Source organism: Mercurialis annua, linkage group LG1-X, assembly GCF_937616625.2.
Source record: "Mercurialis annua linkage group LG1-X, ddMerAnnu1.2, whole genome shotgun sequence".
NCBI classification, from domain to species: domain Eukaryota; kingdom Viridiplantae; phylum Streptophyta; class Magnoliopsida; order Malpighiales; family Euphorbiaceae; genus Mercurialis; species Mercurialis annua.
In genome coordinates this window covers 62,300,189-62,319,746 of record NC_065570.1, presented here as the reverse complement: position 1 = coordinate 62,319,746, position 19,558 = coordinate 62,300,189, and the positions used below count along the sequence as shown (strand labels likewise).

The window sequence follows — 19,558 nt, the reverse complement described above, 5'->3', positions numbered from 1 at the left end:
ACATATCAAAAGTTAAAAAAGTTAAAATCATATTAAATTGGATTAAATTAACTTTAATTCGATATTCGATTATTCGATTTTAATTTTAAAAACCTCTTCTAAGAATAATCTACTATTTTTAAATAATTGTTTTAGAAAGTATTTAAAATATTGTGTTTTTGTGATTTTATTTCAAACGAGTGATCGAAAAAAAGATTATAAATGCGAGATAAATATTTAAAATAAAGCTAACAAAATTTGATTCCCATGTATATGTATTTGGGCAAAATTATTTTTATTTAAAATGAAATAAAATTTAATAATTAAAATTAAAAAAGTTCACCAAACATTAAAAAAGAAAGAGAAATGTGAGTTACCAATTTACCACCCCTACTTTGTTCCCTAAAAAGAAGAAATAAATTGAAAATCCACTGAGTATAAATGAAATGAAGCAGCACACAATACCATTCTTCTTCTTCCTCTATATTTTTTTGCTTTGTTTCTATCGCTCTGCTTACTCCTCCTTATTTACATCAGGGCCAGGGGGGGCGATAAATTAAAACACTCTCTCATAAGGATTGTACAGTAAAGACAAGATCATCAACACTTTTTTCAGTTTTCATTACACAATTTCCCATCTCTCAATTTCTCTCTCTAGAATTCATCAGCACCAGCTTCAGCTTCAGGTCTGTACCCAATGCTCATCATTCTCTTTAATCTTTCTTCTTCCTTCTTTACACCTTATGTTTGCATGTCTTCTTCTTTAATCTTGTTTTCTTTTTCTGTTTGATCATCTCTAACATGCTTAATTTGTGTATGAGTTTTTGGTTTCTTTTTCGATTATCTCTCTTATTTTTTCCTTTATATCTGTACTATTGATGCATGCAACTGCAAGTTTCTTGAGCTTAAACACCATTCTTTAATTTTTACAATTTCTTTTATTTAGGGTTGTTTTTTGGTATTTCTAGTTAATTAATTATTAATTTACATGTACTAATTAAAGATAAGTATCTATGTTAGTAAAATAGTTAGATACAATTGATAACTTTATTAGATTTCAGATTACATTAATACATACTTTCTCAGTTCCAATCAGTATACAATTATATATATTGGGACAGAAGGATTAAAAATCCTCAGATTATTAATGGAAAATCCACAAACCATCAACTTAGATCAAATATTTTACTAAGAAAAACACTGAATTGTCTGATTAAAAAGATATAATAATTTCAATTATTTTTTTGAGTATTTTTATATGTATACAATCAAAAATATCTGAGTTATGAATGGGTTAAAATTAAAAATTGAATTATATAATATAGGCTTGATGGGAATTACTTTGTTCAAATTTGATGTTGAAACAAATTTGTCTTTGGTGAAGCTAGCTTTGTCTTATCTTCCAATGTGAAGTTCCAAGTTGGAAAATCTTAGTCCAGCCCATATAGCTGAAAAATTGTCTTTTAGGTACGTAAACATAAGAAATTGTGAGCCAGTGATATTTAATTCATTACCAAATAATATAAATAATGTGCTTTCAAAAAAAATATATAAACAATGTGATTTATTTAATTAATCTTTTACACATTTAATGATGTATATATTATTGTTGTGGTAGCCCGGATTTGTACATGAATTGCTCATCAAAATACTAATGTTGTCTTAGTTTTGTGACTTTGTTTACTTAGGGATTAACTGAAGCTTAAATTGGTAGCTACAGACCATCTTTTTCACAAAAGAATGGTACTTTCTGAATCAGACAGCATTGCATATGGCAGCATTACCAAACCACATTCACCACCATTATCACATTCGCATCCACAACCATTACATGAAGACTCAATCAAGGATGCTTCATTTTCTCCGTTAAGTGGACAAAATGCCCTTTTGTCGCTTACTCTCAACGAAATTCAACACAAAAGTGGTAAGAATTTTGGTTCGATGAACATGGATGAATTTCTTGCTAATTTGTGGAATGTAGAAGATTCTCAAGTTGCTGCGCAACCAAATCAACACCAAAGTATAATGAAAGAAAACGGAGTAACGAAGCCGCCCCCATTAGCACGACAAGGCTCATTCTCGATACCTGCACCACTATGCAAGAAAACGGTGGATGAGGTTTGGTTTGAGATACAAAAGGAGCAACCAGAACAGCAAAAACCTGACGACATTGATATGGACGCTCATGAACCTCCACAACGACAACAAACACTTGGAGAGATGACACTTGAGGATTTTTTAGTAAAAGCCGGTGTAGTTCAAGAAGCTACGTCGGGGGGTTCGTCCTTGCAAAAAATGGTTGCTCCTATTCAAAACTTTAATGCGTGTTTGGATGCAAGTTTTGGAATGGGGCAAGTGATGGGAATGGGATTGCCCGCTGCTCATCAACCTATCGGAAATACTTTCTCAACTGGTAATGGCTTCGCGCCCTATCAAATGTTTCCTCAAACCAAAGGGTTCATTGGAGAAGCACCCAACAATGCTAAAACCGAGCAGGGTCGCATGGAATTGAGCATGCAACAAAACAAGAAAAGGATAATAGATGGTCCGCCAGAAGTAGTCGTCGAGAGGAGGCAACGGAGGATGATAAAAAATAGGGAATCAGCAGCACGATCACGAGCAAGGAAGCAGGTTTCGTTCTTAATCATCTATCAATATACATTTAATGATTTTACATTTTGCTAATGTAAATGATGTTATTCACTTGCTATTCAATTGCTCCTCGCATTTGTCATATGCATGCACATATGTGAACATCTATTTGTGGAGCTTTGTGTCGTATTTTTATTAAATTCTTCGTGACGTAGGCATATACTGTGGAGCTGGAACTAGAACTAAATCAACTTAAAGAAGAGAATGCTAAACTAAAGGTACTTGTGGTGAGTATAACATATATTTTCATGTAAAATCAATAATTGAAAAATTACCGATTATATATTAAATGAAAAAGAAAACTGAATTTGATTTTCAATATGAAACAGGAGGAAATAGAGCAGAACCGTAAGGAAGAGGTAACTAATATAACCATATAAAAGTTAAATTAATGAGTTGCTAATTATGGTTTTCTCTTAAGTTACAATATAATTTGTTGTGGTAATTGAATGTTAATTTCAGGTTTTGAGGAGGATGCCATTGATAATGCCAAAAAAGAAGGCAGATACTTTGAGGAACATAAGGAGGACAGTGAGCTTGGCATGGTGAAAGACGAAATTAAAATGATGAAAAATGTAGTTAATTTGGATGATGTGAGTATTTATATAATTAATATATGAATAAGTGAGAATACAATAAGTGAATTGAGTTCAATTAATTTGTAATCTTACCATCTATTGCACTCATTTATAAATTTTCAAGATGCCTTGGAGTATCTCCACCGGTGCTCTTTATTTAAAGAGCAAATTACTTTAAGGCTTTTTACATTTGTCGTAACTTATAGTTTAATATCCTTTGTTTAATTTACAGTTTGGTATCCTTTATATGAAAATCAAACGATTTATTACCTCAATTTTGATTTTGTAAATTATAAGACCTTTCTGTTAGTTTCGTTAATAATTTGAAATTTACTTTCAAACAATTTGGTACTTCAGTTTTAATTATTTAAACGATTTGGTAGTTCGGTTTCAATTATATAAAAAGTTTGGTATCTTATTTTCAAACAATTTGATACCTCAAATTTTATTCCGTTAACGATTTAGTATCTATATTTAACAGAAGAGCTTTATAGTTTACAAAATCAAAATTAGATACCAAATGGTTTGATGTTTAAACAAAGGGTATCAAACTGTGAATTATGTCAAATGTGAGGGGTCTTACAGTAATTTGCTCTTATTTTAAAGAGCATCTTCTACAAAATAAAGAGCATCTTATTGATAGAGAGTGATATTTTTATTTTTACTCCAATATATTCTTTAATGTTAATTTTTAAAATCTATTTTCATTTTATGAATAAAAATAAAAATATGAAATATTAATAATATTAATTTAATACTTTCTAAATTTATTTTTTTATTTTATTTTATTTTTATAAATAACAATACAATATTAAATATTAATAATATAAATTTATTTTTATTTTTATTAATAATATTTTTAACCATCAAAAAATACCAAACCTTTGCGATTTTGTTAGTTATGACCAAATCTTTTAAAATTTGCAAATATAACCCATTTTAGCAAATTATGTTCCTTTTATAGCCATTTTGAATTGGTTTGGTTTTTTTTATTATGACTAAATCTTTTATTATGACGCAACACGCAAATATTTGATATTTTATTATGATTAAATTTTACATACATGGTTGTCATGTTGGAAAGTAAATCAAGTTGATTCAAATTTGGATTTAAAAGAAATATACTTTGCCAAAACGGGTTATATTTGCAAATTCTAAAAGATTTGGTCATAACTAACAAAAATTGCAAAAGTTTGGTATTTTTTGAGGGTTTGGCCTTTTTTAATTAATACCATATATTTTTTATTTTCAATAATGAATTTTTTTAATTATTAATATGATTTATTTTTATTTTTTTTAATTTATAAATAAAAAATATTATATTTTAAAATAACGGTAGCTAACTAATTTTTTGAAATTCAAAATCTTATCCTTTAAAAAATAGAGTAGAGTGAAAATGACTCTCTACATATAGAGAACCATTTTCTCTCGCTACTTTAAATTGGAAAAATAGAGAGTCTATTGGATTCCAATTTGTTGTCAAAATCTTTAAAATAATTTTTTTGACAATTTTAAAAAGTTCTTTGAAAATGCTTTTAGCAGTCTTAAAACAGTGGTTCAATTGTGATTTGCTTTGAAATAGTCTCGAATAAAATCTATGATCACGAATCTGATATTAATTGATGAATTAAGTGCTTATCACTAAATTAAAAATTCTAACTATTAATGGCATAAGTTATAGTATTAAAATTATATTTTTATATCTAAAATATTTTTTTTAAAGATCGTTTTAATTTTTTATGGTGAATTTACTTATTGAATATTTGACATTTTAATTTTTTGAAGATAAATATACTTATTTTAGTTGTTTATATTTAAATGGCCAAACACTCAAAAAATATCCAACCTTTGTAATTTTTATCAATTATGATCAAATCTTTTAAAATTTGTAAATATAACTCGTTTTGACAAATTATGTTCCTTTTATAGCCAAATTTGGATCAAACCGATTTTCTTTCCAACATCACAACTATGTATATAAAATTTAATCATAATAAAATATCAAAAATTTGTGTGTTGTGTCATAATAAAAGATTTAATCACAATAAACAAAACCATACCGATTCAAAAATGGCTATAAAATAAACATAATTTTCCGAAACGGGTTATATTTGCAAATTTTAAAAGATTTGACCATAACTAAAAAAAATTGCAAAAGTTTGGTATTTTTTTGAGGATTGGCTTATTTAAATTTAATGGTTTAATTGTTTTTTTTTATATGTAAAACAAATAAAATCTGATTATGAAAGAACATTTATTACAACTATGGAAGAAAATAATTTAAAATAACTAAATTATATATAAAATAGCTATATTATAATAATTAATCACAAAATAATTTTACGATTAATTTATTCGGTTGAAAAAATTATTTAAGTGAAAAATAGTAACAATTGATAATTTAATTGATCATAAATCAATAAAAATTTCAGAAAAGATTTAGAAAAAAATTACCGTTAATTAATTGTTAGTGTCAATAATGCTCCAAAATTACCTCCAATTTTATAAGTCTAATATAATGTTATTACAGTCAAAAAGTAAATGATCTTTTCTTAATTCATTAATAAAAAAACTAAATATACGAGTACATGAAATGAAATAAAGTTTGTGTTATTCCTACTGTCTACACGAGCCGCTCGATTACGTATTAATAATATTTACAATAAAAAAGTAGAAAGTAATTTACAATTTTCGCTCCAATTTAGGAAAAAATTGAAAAGCAGGTTTGATCTGCGATTGACCTCGTTGAATCACAGGTAACTTTTGTTTCTTATGAATCGATTTACTATCGCTCGCTTCATTTCCACTTCAATTTCGTATTTTTTTGTGTATTTATCATTAGCTAATCTCCATTAATATTCTAGGTTTTTTTTGAATATATTTTGGGTTATAATTGGTGAAATATATTTCTTTCTTGTCTTTTTGGAAATAAAAGAGAGAAGAGAGAAGCTGTTAATGTTCTAAAGTGATTTAAATATGCTGTTTAGTTGAATTTTTTTTTCTCATTTTGAGGATCACTTGTGCTCCCTCAATTGCATTTCATTTATATATATAAGTTTAGAGTAAAGCTGCTATGAATTCTTCAATAAAAGTGGTTTTGTATTTCTTAAGCCTACTTTGATAGGTAATCAGACAGTAAACATTAGATTAAGAGTTTGCCTTTATCAGTTGGAATTGCTGATTTTTGTTCTCTGGACTTGGGATGTTTCGAGCAGGTTTCAGCTGGTTGAAAATAGTAGATTAGGAGCATAATGTTAAACTCGGGGAATAGTAATTTAAGCCGTGGAAGTGCCGCAATATCATCCGATATTCCACCTTTGACGCAATGCTTGCCTTTGGAGCAAATTACATTAGGCAATCAAAAGTTCACTCGTTCCGGAGAGGTAAGAAGGATTTTGGGTGTTCCCCTTGGAAGTGCGTCGAATGATTATTCTTTTGGAGCTCCCCATCCTAAGCCTCAACCTCCGGTGGCAACAGAGAAGATAAAACACGCTAAAGAAATTGTGCAAGATGGACATAGACAGGCCTGGTATTTATTTCTTAGCATTGCAGGAAACTGTATGTATTTTGTTGCTGCATAAGTCGTTACTTGAATTATTTGTTGCATCATTCACTTTATGTAGAAAAGACTTGGAATCTATATAAACCAAGTTTGAAATTCTTATCGTTGCTGCGTTTATGTAGGTTGTCCATGTTCTGTGCATGTTTTCTGTCAGAAGATATTGTAGTTAACTAATGTATTGCTTGCTTTATGCTGATGATGTGATGTATTTCTATTAGGGATCGGAGAAAAATGTTTGGTGATTATGTGTTCAGAGTGGACAAGTATGAGGAAGCCTTGAATTCAAAGAAGCGACAGAGAAGTGAACTTTCATTAAACGAGAGGTTAAATGGAGCAAGTTTAACAAACATGGGGAGTCAGATTCACAGAAACAGTCGTGATATTATGACTCAAAGGTTGGAGAACAGAGCGAAGAGTGTTGGACTGAATAAGCGGGTCCGTACAACAGTACCTGATGTGCGGGTTTGTACTTTACTATTATATAGCAATTCGATATGTACTTATGAGTTTATGTTATGATTTTCTGCTAGTAACACACTGGGCGGAGGTTGCATGTAAATAGGAATTAATTTTTCATTTCCACTTTTCTTGTCTGCTCTCACAAGTCTAGAATTCTTTTCCTTTTTATTATTAAATTGTATATGTATGCTGCGCAGACGTGGTCTCTTTAAGTTTTGATTTCAAATAGTCAGTTTCTTCTTCTTACTAAAAATGATTGTCTATGATAGTTCTTCCTTCCAATTTTGTTGAGATATTTGTTTGAGGGTTGTTGGGGTAGGGGACGGAGGCAACAGTGTTTTGCTTACAGTGAAGAATAACTGCAGCCTGGTGGGATACTTGTTCTTGTTGTTGACTGGCTGTTTTTCTTGTATTAAATATGCATATATTTTTTCATTTATATTCATTTTCTTTTGATGCAACCAGGCAGATGGTAGATCAAACCTTGTTTCGAGACAGCAGTTGGTCACGGACAAGGGTGTAGATATACATCAAGATTCTGGTGGAGGTGCAGTTCGATTTGAAGAAAAAATCCGTAGATTGCCTGCTGGAGGCGAAGGATGGGATACAAAAAATAAGAAAAAGCGCTCTGTTGGAGTTGTAGGTACTAGAATTATTAATGCTGACCGAGAAGTCAAACGATCAATGCCTCCAAAGATCAGTGCTGAGTCCAAGCTACGTTCTTGTGACACTCAGGGTTTCAGGTAATTAGTCTATCCATTACATTTTTTTTGATTTAGTAACTTTGTTTGGTAATGTTTCTATTACATTCCTAATAAATTCCTAGTAAATCTGAAAGCCCGTTTTGATTGACAGTATAGGAAGTGTTTAATCTAGAGTAGTTATTTTTAGTTTTATAGACTCAGTTTTTGTGAGCTCAACATGGCCAAGATTGCTGTCTATAATTGATATGCTAGCATATTGCTGTTTCTGTTTTTATTGTTTGTTAAAATTTAGTTCTTTAATAATTGTCAGAAATTTTCACTTTGCAATTTCTGCAAAATGAACGGCGTTAACAAGTTTGGTGAAGCTTGTTTGCTGTACTTTTGTTTCCTATATTGAGATCTTCCTTTTGCTTTTCGTTATTTCCAGTTTGTCATTTTCTGATTACGATTGGTTCTGTATCTTGTTGACTCCGCCACTTTCATGCTGCGTCTTTCAATTGTTCTATTATGTATTTGATAGTTCAGAAACAATTTGACTGCAATTAAGGTCTTATGTGTTACAGGTCAAAATCTTCATCTGGTGTTGGCGGTATCAGTGAGTTGAATGGTTCTCTAGAGCCTAGTGGTTCAGATACCAGTACAGTGCTCAGGAATGAAATGGATTCTGGAACTTCTCCAAGAGACAGATTGGCCCTCTTAGAGCAGAAGGCTGTGACAAAAGGAAGAAATAAGTATGTTTTTTATATTGAAACTGTTGGTTATCTTGTTAATTATAATGAAGAGTCTGGAAACGATGGAATAGCTGTAAAGTGCCGCACCTTTTTCTATTTATGAACTGTGTCTAATGATTTGTTTGCGGTACTGTGTATCAGGTCAAATGTTAACGAAGACAATTTACCAAGCAGTCCTAGTACAGTGATAAAAGCAAAAGTTTCTCGTGCACCGCGGACTGGCTCCATCATGATGCTAGATTCATCGCTTAAAGTTCAGTCCTCACCTATTTCTCTTCAAGGTGCGGAACATTCTATAAGTTCAAATAAAGTATCAATCCCTGGTTTCCTAAATTATTATAAGTGTCAAATATTTCCAGGTTCTACTTCCATGGCTCAATGGGTTGGTCAGAGGCCTAAAAACTCACGTGCAAGGAGATCAAATATAGTCGCTCCAGTTTCAGGCCATGTTGAAGCTCAAATTTCATCTCAAGGCTTTCCAACCTATGAGTTTAGTGCCAGAACTTCTAGTGGAACCAATGGATTTCTAGCTGCCAACAGTATAAACGATCACAGTCCCAAATTTAAAAGAGAAATTGACATTGGGCTATCTGAAAGTGAAGATTCAGGTGCAGGGGAGAGTAAAACAAAAGAAAGGGGAACAAATAGTGGTGAAGTTGCTCCAGCATCATCTCAGAAAGGTGGGGCTTTCCTTTTGCCTTCTAGGAAAAGTAAGTTACCTACTAATGAAATTGGAGATGGAGTTCGAAGACAAGGAAGAAGCGGAAGGGGTCAATCTCTAGCAAGGCCAGGTATTCATGCAGTAAGAGATAAATTAGAGAGTCTACCAACAGGAAAGCCTCTTCAGAGTGTGAAAGCTGTTTCTGATAAGAATAAAAGGTGTTTATCTCATCATTCTGCTATTTCAACCAAAGTGTTGGCTAAATTTTAGTTTATATCTTGTTTGCCAATAATATTGAAGTATGTTTTTTTTTAATCAGCAAAACTGGTCGTCCCCCTTTCAAAAAGTTGAAAGATCGAAAGTCTTCAGCTCGTATCATACCAGTACTCAATAGTGGATCTTTAGATTATACAGGTAGTATCAGTATCTCAGTGATGTTGTAGCGTCAATTTGGATTTTGCAATGTCAACTTTATCATTGTGTAACACTGCTAGAAACTTATTTGAGAAGGGCGTTTAAATTCTCTGTTCAAATTGTGTACTAGACTGTATCGAAGTTTTTCCTTGTTGTCAAACCATATCTTGTTGGCACGATACAGCTCCTGTTGTCACATTTTGAAGGTGCTTAGATGCTTGCCAAATATCAGAGTGCTTTGGTTTATATGAGTCTATTACGTTCACATAGCTTTTGGTGGCATCTTGTTTCTTCTTTCTTTTCCTTTGATGTTTGCAGCTCCACAAATATTTAATGACACTAGTTAAAATCTGGCATACACAAATATCCGTGATGTTATTCTTTCTATCAAGTTTTGTTATCTAAATAGGAAATTCTTTTACAGGTGAATCTGAGGATGATCGTGAGGAACTATTTATGGCTGCCAATTCTGCTAGGGATGCATGCAGTATGAATCTTGACCCGCTTTTCAACTTTCTTTTCCAGATAAGCCAGCTTTATTCTATTTCATAAAATAATACTTGTTTGCTTTTGTAGATCTAGCCAATTGTGGCCCATTTTGGAAGAAAATGGATTCTATGTTTTCTTCTTTGAGCTCAGAAGACTTGTCCTTTCTAAAGCAACAGGTACTAGGTTGTCTTGATTGCTAAATTTAATATTTTATAATTTTTGATTGACCTCAGACTTACTATATATTTTCGCTTATACTTTATTATTGTTAAATCAGTTAAGATTTGCTGAGGAGCTTGATGAGAGTTTGTCTCAGATGCTGGGGGGTGAATGCACCTTTTTGGTAATGCAATAATTTTTTTTCTGCTAGCTATCCTCGTTCTCATATTAAGTGCATTAACAATTTAGTTTCCAGATTATGCTTATGAAAGTTTAACATCCAAAGGATTATGCTTAACTCTGAACTTCATTTTCTTAGGGTGTTCTTGTGCGTAAGGAATTACCTGATTATTGCGGTGAGAGACAGGATGATGACTCTAATCACGAATCAGTTAAGAAATTTTCTCTATATGGAAAACTGGAAATGGGAAGATTGGAGAAGGGTGCTCCACTATACCAGAGAGTTCTTTCTGCTTTAATTGAAGAAGATGAAAGTGAAGAGTATTACATCCACTGTGAAGGGAAGAATATTCCACTTCACTATGCTAGTGATGATTCTCATTGTGATTCCTGTAATCTGATTGATATTGATCCCAAAGATAGAGATAGGATGGAATCTGAAGTTGAATCAACAGTGGACTTTCAGACGCACATGAATTCTTTCTTGGACAGAATTTCATGTGACAAAAGTACTGTATCTAACACAAATAGGAACCCAAGCATGTCTAGTTCTTTACATAGCAATGAACGGTGGCCAGGAGATGATGATTTTTCTCATTCCGATTTTGGGCATACTGGTGAAATATGCTCAAATGATCTCAATCAGCTGCAAATAAGGGAATCAATCGCATCTGGCTTCCCTTCTGATGATCAGAAATATCAGCTGATGTCTCTTGATGATAAGGTTCTGCTGGAGTTGCAAAGTATTGGTCTTTGTCCAGAAATATTGGTATGCTTTTATATTTTTCATTGAAAATTTTATCACGTCGTAATAATGGATGTGTTTACTAATGTTAGTTCCCCCCCCCCCCCCCCCCCCCCCCCCCTCTTTTTTAATGAGTATATGTTATCAAGTCAGTTTAATGTCTGATTTTTCTTTTGTCTTCTTTAGCCTGATTTGGTAGAGAGAGAGGAAGTGATTAATCAAGATATAATGTCACTCAAGGAAGGCCTGTACCAGCAGGTTTGTGCACCACATATAATTCATTTTTGTACAATTTTGTGAAAATAATTTCCTCTCATTTAGCAATTTTCTTCGTTTTCAAATTGTTTCGGATCCTTGGTCTCATCTTTCATGACACCTTTGATTGACGGACAGATTGGAAGGAAGAAAAGGAAGTTAGGGAGAATAGAAAAGGCAATTCTGAAAGGAAAAGAAGTGGAAAGAAGGTTAGTTTATTATAACTGCGATCATGAGATGAGTTATTGATTAAATTGATGAAGTATTATTTGGACTGGAGTAACACTTGTTAACCTGCAGGAACGTTGAGCAGGTTGCCATGGATCAACTTATTGAGCTGGCTTATAGAAAACGACTGGTATTTGTTATTTTCTTATTTAGTTTTATTCCTGAAAACATTAGGGAGATTTTAATTGGAATTAACGGTCCAACATTCCTGGCCGATAAGAAAGCTAAATTTATGAACCTGACCAGTTTGACCTCCATCAAGACATTGTCATACATACGAAAACTTTCAAAATGAATTGAATTGGAGAAGGGATGGCAATGGGGCGGGATGGGGGAAGCTATCCCCATCCCCGTCCCCGCTTCTATGGGGAATTCCCATCCCCCTCCCTATTTACTTGATGGGGATTAATTCATTCTCATCCCCGTAGATTCTCCATCCCCATATCCCCGTATAATTTTATCATAAATATCTTTATTATTTTCATGAAACATTTGAGAAAACAAATACTCCCTCCATCCATAATTGATAGGCTGATTTGAGTTTCACACATATTAAGAAATTTGGTTATTTTAATTAAAATTACTTAAAATACCTATGATACCCTTATTAATTAGGTTATTATAATTAATACGATTGCACTATATTTCACACGCTCAATTCTCCAAACAAACTCAGCGCACTATAGAAGTCTTAATTTAATGCCATGCTTTAAATTTCCTTTGTTTAGTTCTTAGCCACCAGTAGGATTTAAAGAAAATGTAAACCAAAATTCCCAAATGCAATTACCCGCCAATAAAACACTTCCTGACGTGAGACTTTAGCATTAGTGCAGAACAATAACATTGAAATTATCAAACATTGTCAATTAATGCTATTATCAAAACTAAAACCGAATATAGTTTACTAATTTAATTAGGGATATTTTTGACAATTACTTAGAGGAAATCAGCCTATAATTTGGGACATCTAAAAATGGAAGTCAACCTATCAATTGTGGATGGAGGGAGTATGAACTATTCAATATCAATAATATAAAATATTATAAAATTAAATTATCCCAAAAATTTATTGATCATCTAAAATATTCTGCAGTTTTAAATATTGAAATAAAATAATCAAAACAAAATATAAAGTTCTCTAAACTTTTTTATCTCCTTTCATAAGTAATTTAAAGTCTGTTTCAAACAAAAAAAAATAATTATTTTCTCTTAAGTAATTAAATTAAATTATTAGAAACTATGAACACTATATTAAAAATTGAACAAATGATCACTTTACCCTCTGAACTTGGCACAAAGTATCAAAAACGTCCAAATTAGCAAAACAGGATTTACCCTGAACTTGTCAAATTTGGTACAAAAACACCTCTCCCCACTCTCACCTAAGAGAGTGAGAATCACTCTCCAGTTTTTGATAGTGGTTGTTTTTTCCTAGATGTTTTTTAATGGTAAAAGGTTTAAAAAGATCCTAATTTTTGTTAATTCATTTTAAATTAATACCTATTAATTAAAAAAAACAAATGAATCTTTTTTATTTTAAAACTTTACAAATCAAATTGATGTTAATTAAAAATAAAGAGGACCATTTTATGTATTTTACAAATTAATCAAATTTTTTTAATTACATATTTTATTATTTTTAATAAAAAAAATAATTTTTTTTAAGGAGGAGCTGGCTCCTCCTTGATGAGGCAAACCCATCATCATCCGTCATCTGGGTTCGCCTGAGGCGACCCAGATGAGTTTTCATCTGGGTTCTGGGTTCTGGGTTCCGGCGAACCCAGATGAAAACTCATCTGGGTTCGCCGGCGAACCCAGATGACTAAAGAAACAGACCTGCCGGTGGGTCTGTTCCACCGGCGGGTCTGTTTTTCTTCAACAGGCATGTTGAAAAAAAAGAAAAAAAAATTCAAACTTTTTTGAAAAAGTTCAAAAAGATCCCTGAAAATTTAGTTAGAATTAATTAGTATTTAAGTGTGATTAATTAGAGTTAATTATGATTTTATAAATCTCACTCTCCAATTAAGTGCCACGTCAGCATAAAGGGGGGGTTTTTGAACCGGTTTTGCCAATTTTAGGGTAAAAGTGATCCGGTTTTCTCAATTTGGACGTTTTTGATACTTTGTGCCAAGTTCGGGGGGGGGGGGGGGGGTAAAGTGATCCTTTGTTCATTAAAAATTATATAAAAAATAAACCGTGTCCCCACGGGGACAGGGATGGGGATTCCCATGGGGTGGGGACAATACCCCCGTCCCCTCCCCATCCCCGTGGATGGAGAATAATCTTCCCCATCCCCGTACCTGTGGGTACATTAGGGGCGGGTCCCCATGGGGATTGGGGAATCCCCTCCCAATTGCCATCCCTAAATTGGAGTCTGGAGTTAGGACTACTTGGGTGTTAGCATGTCATACAGATGCTGGTCAAAAAGGTCTAAAATACGTGCTTAAAGTAAGAATTATCAATGTAAAATGTACCTCAATCATCAGAGAAAAGAGTAAAAAATTGACTTCAATCTTTTTGCGGAAGATATTAAATTGTTAATTTATTTAGTTCTTTTATTAAAATAACTTCCATAATTTTGATTTTAATAATAAAGTATTAATAACTATTCATACTCTTTTTTTACCTTTATACCCTTTATTGATGTTATTGACTATTTTACTCCTATATTTAATTATATAGATATAATATATTAATACAAATATTATCAATAAACAAAAGTTAATAATTTCAATTATATACATTTTAATGATTAAAAATTAAAATTTCTTTATTAGAACATGTTTAATGAAAACATCAATATTATATGGCTAATAATCACTCATGACACCTCACTTTAGGGTCCCCTATCACAAAACCCTTGGTCCTGTTTAGTTGTAGAAAATATTTTCTATTTTCTATTTTCATTTTTCTTCTCATTTTCTCTATTTTTCAATTTTTGTTTTCCAAATAGAAAATTAGAAAAACGAAATTTTGTTTGCTTATCTAATTTTCTTATTGTTTTCTATTTTCTATTTTCTAAAATTAAACAACATACTACTTCTTTTTAACGAGATTCTCGTATTTTTGTTTTTCATGGATGTTGTATAACCTCTAAAAATATTACAAAAAAAATTAAAATTCGAGTTTTAACTATGAAATATTTAATTTAAAATAAATACTTTTAAATATGAGAAGGAAGTATGTGCTAAGCAATTTTTTTATATCTTGATGGATGTGTATGGCGTAATTCGAAAATAAAATGGTTGGATCATTGATTATGTTTTAAAAGGCCGGTTCAACATTTTTTTGGAACCCAAACTGATGGTTGGTATATTTAAAAAATATATACATTCTAAATTATATACTAGATATGTTTATATAATTCATTGTTAATATACTTAATTAGTTAATTGATTATATTAAATTTATTTTAATGTATATTTTTAATTTGTCAAATCGGGTGCAGCCGGAATTTGCCGGTTTTAAAACGGTCTGGAACAATTCAAAGGTCGGTTTAGGGCCGATTTAAGTGTTTTTCGAACTGCGAACTGCAGAGTTATGTATTGTGGTCATTTCTACATGCAAGTGTTTGCTAATGATTAAAAAAGTTATGTCAATAATTATTAATTAGATTGAATAAATAGTGATTTTTTTTGTTAAATTTTTAAATTAAATTTTTTTAGTATTTTTTGAACTTATTAGATAAAAAAATCAGTTAGGAAATTATGTTTTCTAAAAATTATTTTTAATAAAGGAAAAGTAGGAAAACCTCTTTTTGGTGTTTTCCAACCATTAGTTATAATATGGAAAACTATAAAAATTGTTTTTTAGTTTTCTAAATTAGAAAATAATACAACTAAACACCAAATTCTACTTTCCAGTTTTTTTAGAGTAATTTTCTGGAAAACAGGCAGTATTTTTCACAACTAAATAGAGCCCTTAAGTTTTAAAAATGATCATTAAACCCCCTGAGTTATGGGAAAGTGGCCAGTAAACCCCTTCCGTCCAAATCTATTAGCTCCGTCAATTTTGCTGAGGTGTCATATAAAAAAAATTCACACAGCTCCACGTTAGCTGCTATCTCACAAAAAACCCTAAAAATTGACAATACCTAAAATACCCCTAAAAAACTTAAGACAATTAAAAAAATTAAAAATTAAAAATTATTTGACCCAATCCAATCAAACTCAATTAAACCTAACCGAACCACTCAACCCCTAACCGCCACCCACTGCATCCACCGTTTTCCGGCTACCGCAGAGGATGACAGCCGTCCCCTTCAGGGGACATGAGAATCTCAAGGGAAGACTTTCCCTTGAGAAGACAATCTTCTCAGGGGAAGACCCATCTGGTTTTTTCCCAAAACCCAGATGGGTTTTTCCCTGTTCTTCGAGAATAGAGATTGAAGAACAGTCTATTCTTTGAAGAACAAAGATATGGTCTTCATCTGTTCTTCGAAGTAATTTCCGGCAGTGGAGGCGGTGGTGGGTGGGTGGCAGCGGCCAGAAAACGGTGGCTGTTAGGGGTTGAGTGGTTAGGTTGGATTGGTTGGGTATTAATTTTCATTTTTTAATTTTTTAATTATGTTTCAAGGTTTTTAGCGGTATTTTAGGTATTGTCAATTTTTAGGGTTTTTTTGATGAGGTGCTAGCTAATGTGGAGATGTGTTTTTTTTTTTAATGTGACAACTCATTGTTTTTGACAGCATTAACAAATTTTTAGCGGAAGGGGTTTACTGGCCCACAACCCAGGGAGGTTTAGTGATCGTTTTTAAAACTTAGGGGGTTTTGTGTTAAGGGGTCCTAAAGTGAGGTGCCATGAGTGATTATTACCCTTGTTATTCGGTCGTTAAAGTTATCAATGCAAACAGATTGTTAAATTCAACATTTAAGAAATCCAATAATTATATGTTAATTACTTAACATTCAATATTTAATTTTCAGTTTTATCAAACATAACCATAGTTGAGAAATTTAGAAAAAAGATGAAAACAAAGAATGATAGTTTTGCTTCTGTACCATTGTTTTATGCGCTTAAAATTACGAGTTATCATTATAGTAGATCCTTTTGAACACTGTAGCCTTTTTGTTAATTATGGTTCATGGAGTTTCTGCTTCATTTTTTGCAGGCTTGTCGTCGTAATAATGCCTCCAAAAATGCAGTCAGCAAGGTTTCAAGACAAGTTGCCCTAGCATTTATAAAGCACACTCTTGCCAGATGTAGAAAATTTGAAGAGACAGGGAGCAGTTGCTTTAGTGAGCCCGCATTACAGGAGGTCATCTTCTCTACACCTTCATCCAACAATGATGCCAAATCTGTTGATAATGTCGGCTCAGGTACTGCAAGTAACACATGCAATGAAGTTTCTAACCACCATACTGAAGCCAGAGGATCAGGTACCTTGCATATTTGTGTTCTCTATTGCTCTTATCTGCTTAGAAAATTGATTTGTGATACAGTGTGCATGTTACAACTTACAAACCAATGTCAGTTGATGCTTATACAATTCGAACAATTTTGAATTCAACTAAAAAATCCGAGACAGGGAGCATGCTACCTTAAAGGACTATGATATAATTTGAGAGAATGGTCATTTTAATCCTCAAACTTCCATTACAGCATCAATTAGGTTCAAATTTATTCATTAAAGTCAAATAGACTCTAAAATTTTATCATTTCAGGTCAAATGGGTCTATTTTTTTATTATTCCATCTCGATTCAAATCATTTGGATCTATATGACTTATTTTTACAAGTGCTAGATCTACTTGACCTCAATTTATTAAATTGGATCTATTTAATTTTGCAACACAAGTTTGTAGACCGGAATGACTTTTTCTCGATATAATTCTATGATAGTAAAATAAGTAGTTGACCTTTTTGTCCAGCAACTTTTTTTCTTTTTCCATTTTCCCTTTTCCAAAAATGCTATAGTACATGTGTTGAACAACAAAATTATGGTGCAGTTGGCAATTCCGGCACTTTCGAGATAGATGATTCGCCTGGTGAATACTTGGATAAGAAAAGGAAGAGGGAAGTGCTTATAGATGATGTGATTGGCAGTGCTTCATCTCGGGCTACATCGTGTCTCAACAGTCCAATGCTCGGCAGAGCGAAGGGTAAGAGAAGCGACAGAGATAGGGATCTAAATAAGGATATTATAAGAAGTAATTTCGCTTCTGGAACTGGCCGTTCAACATTGGATGGATTCAAAGGTGAACGAAAAACAAAATCAAAGACGAAGCAAAAGAGCAATAATTTGTCAACGTTAGAAAACGGAACTCGTCGATCTAGTCAATTGGCGGTTAATCCTAGCAACAAAGTAGAGAAAGATGTGGGGCCAGAGTCGACCATCCTCCGAGATGCTTCCAAAGAAACAGATGAGTTTGCCAACTTACAGCTACATGAGTTAGATACAATTGGACTAGAAGTAACAAACGATCTCAGTGAGCAACAAGATCTCGGTTCTTGGTTAAATTTCGATGATGATGAGTTGCAAGATCATGATTCTGTAGGACTTGGGATACCAATGGATGACCTGGGAGATCTGCAGATGATGATGTAGAGAAAATTGGTGATGCATCAGAACTAACCTAATTTAGCTAAAGCAAAGTAGATCAAAAGGTTGAAATTGTAGTTTATTTTGTGTAGATAATGTGGGTGACTGAACGCAATTGATTATTTGTATTAAATGTGCTTTCAATCTTTCTAGTCATTTTTCAAGAATTTTTTACATAATACTAATGTTCAATTTTGCGAACTGAGTTAATAATGTTAGAACACATCAACAAGACATTATCAAAAATGTAATTTAGTTAAATAATTTTTTTACATATTTAAAATATGATGAAATATAATTGGTTTGTTTAGTACTTTTAGTCGCTTTTCTCACCAAAATATCCAATGCCTTTATGGAATAGTGCCTAATGCCTCGTAATTAAGGACTCTTTCTTTAAATGAAGAGACACTTGCCTTAATCTATATGAAGCAATTGTGTGAAGGTAAATACTAAATGCAGTGTTTCAAAAATCGAACCGGTGGCCGAACCGGTGAGGTTACCGGTTTCCGATTCAATGACCGGTTCAATCGGTTTAACAAATTTAAAAAAATTTAAAAAAAATTCTGGTTAATCGGTTTTTTTACCGGTCCAATTTGGTCCAACATCCGGTTTTTTACCGGTTCAACCCGGTCCAATCCGGTTCATCCTGGTCCAACCCGGTCCGATCAAAAGATCCGGTTTTTCACCTTTTCAGACTGGACCACTGACCAGTTTGCGGTTCAACCGGTCCGACCGGACGGTCCGGTCCGGTTTTTAAAACACTGACTAAATGTATTGTGCTACCATACTCATTTTGCAATTTGGAAGCAAAAGTCTTTTTAAGTTGGACAAATTAGGCTCATTTCTTGGCCACCAAATATTTAAACAAATAAGTGCGGAACTCTCTTATTCACTAATCACGATTATCTTTAATTATTTTTACTTTTCTTTCAGTACTTTTTTTTCTTTTAATCAACTTATTCTAATTCTACAATTATTCTTTAATCACCAATTGTTTTTTGTAGTAATTTTCCGAAATACATGTTTCGGTAACTTATTTACACTTTTACCTGTGAAGTTTTGATTTTTCTTTTCTGACTTTTTTTATTTACGAAAAATACTTTTTTTTTTAATTTCACAAATACCTATTTTTCAGTTTTTAATAATTTATTCTTTTTTATAGATTTTTTTCCTGTAATTTTTTTATAGTGTAACAATAGTGTATATATAGTGTTTTTATGGT

General features: G+C 32.2%; 2 protein-coding genes across 4 annotated transcripts; both read left to right on the top strand.

Moving 5' to 3' along the window:
- Positions 1-424: 424 nt before the first annotated feature.
- On the top strand, positions 425-3,371 carry LOC126665143 (ABSCISIC ACID-INSENSITIVE 5-like protein 1). Its single transcript, XM_050357852.1, has 5 exons — positions 425-665; positions 1,668-2,610; positions 2,787-2,858; positions 2,961-2,990; positions 3,094-3,371. The coding sequence occupies exons 2-5, from the start codon at positions 1,720-1,722 to the stop codon at positions 3,178-3,180; spliced, it is 1,080 nt and encodes a 359-aa protein (XP_050213809.1). The 5' UTR covers positions 425-665; positions 1,668-1,719; the 3' UTR covers positions 3,181-3,371.
- A 2,471-nt stretch (positions 3,372-5,842) lies between these two features.
- Positions 5,843-18,515, top strand: LOC126655455 (uncharacterized). 3 transcript variants are annotated; one of them, XM_050349671.2, is made up of 17 exons: positions 5,843-5,965; positions 6,425-6,738; positions 6,990-7,206; positions 7,696-7,973; positions 8,498-8,665; positions 8,807-8,946; positions 9,025-9,544; positions 9,646-9,740; positions 10,165-10,227; positions 10,317-10,405; positions 10,507-10,572; positions 10,708-11,337; positions 11,500-11,571; positions 11,707-11,777; positions 11,869-11,926; positions 16,907-17,174; positions 17,744-18,515. In XM_050349671.2, the coding sequence occupies exons 2-17, from the start codon at positions 6,461-6,463 to the stop codon at positions 18,340-18,342; spliced, it is 3,612 nt and encodes a 1,203-aa protein (XP_050205628.1). In that variant the 5' UTR covers positions 5,843-5,965; positions 6,425-6,460; the 3' UTR covers positions 18,343-18,515. The 3 variants fall into 3 exon arrangements, with proteins under 3 accessions (XP_050205628.1, XP_050205621.1, XP_050205613.1); XM_050349664.2 differs by having other exon boundaries at positions 6,990-7,227; XM_050349656.2 differs by having other exon boundaries at positions 6,990-7,233.
- The last annotated feature ends 1,043 nt before the right edge of the window (positions 18,516-19,558 follow it).

Coding starts and splice junctions, on each gene's coding strand:
- LOC126665143 (XM_050357852.1), top strand. CDS start 1,720: ATGGTACTTTCTGAATCAGACAGCATTGCATATGGCAGCATTACCAAA. Junction 2,611..2,786: donor GATCACGAGCAAGGAAGCAG/GTTTCGTTCTTA, acceptor TTCGTGACGTAG/GCATATACTGTGGAGCTGGA. Junction 2,991..3,093: donor AGCAGAACCGTAAGGAAGAG/GTAACTAATATA, acceptor TGTTAATTTCAG/GTTTTGAGGAGGATGCCATT.
- LOC126655455 (XM_050349656.2), top strand. CDS start 6,461: ATGTTAAACTCGGGGAATAGTAATTTAAGCCGTGGAAGTGCCGCAATA. Junction 7,974..8,497: donor TGTGACACTCAGGGTTTCAG/GTAATTAGTCTA, acceptor TATGTGTTACAG/GTCAAAATCTTCATCTGGTG. Junction 11,778..11,868: donor GGAAAAGAAGTGGAAAGAAG/GTTAGTTTATTA, acceptor GTTAACCTGCAG/GAACGTTGAGCAGGTTGCCA.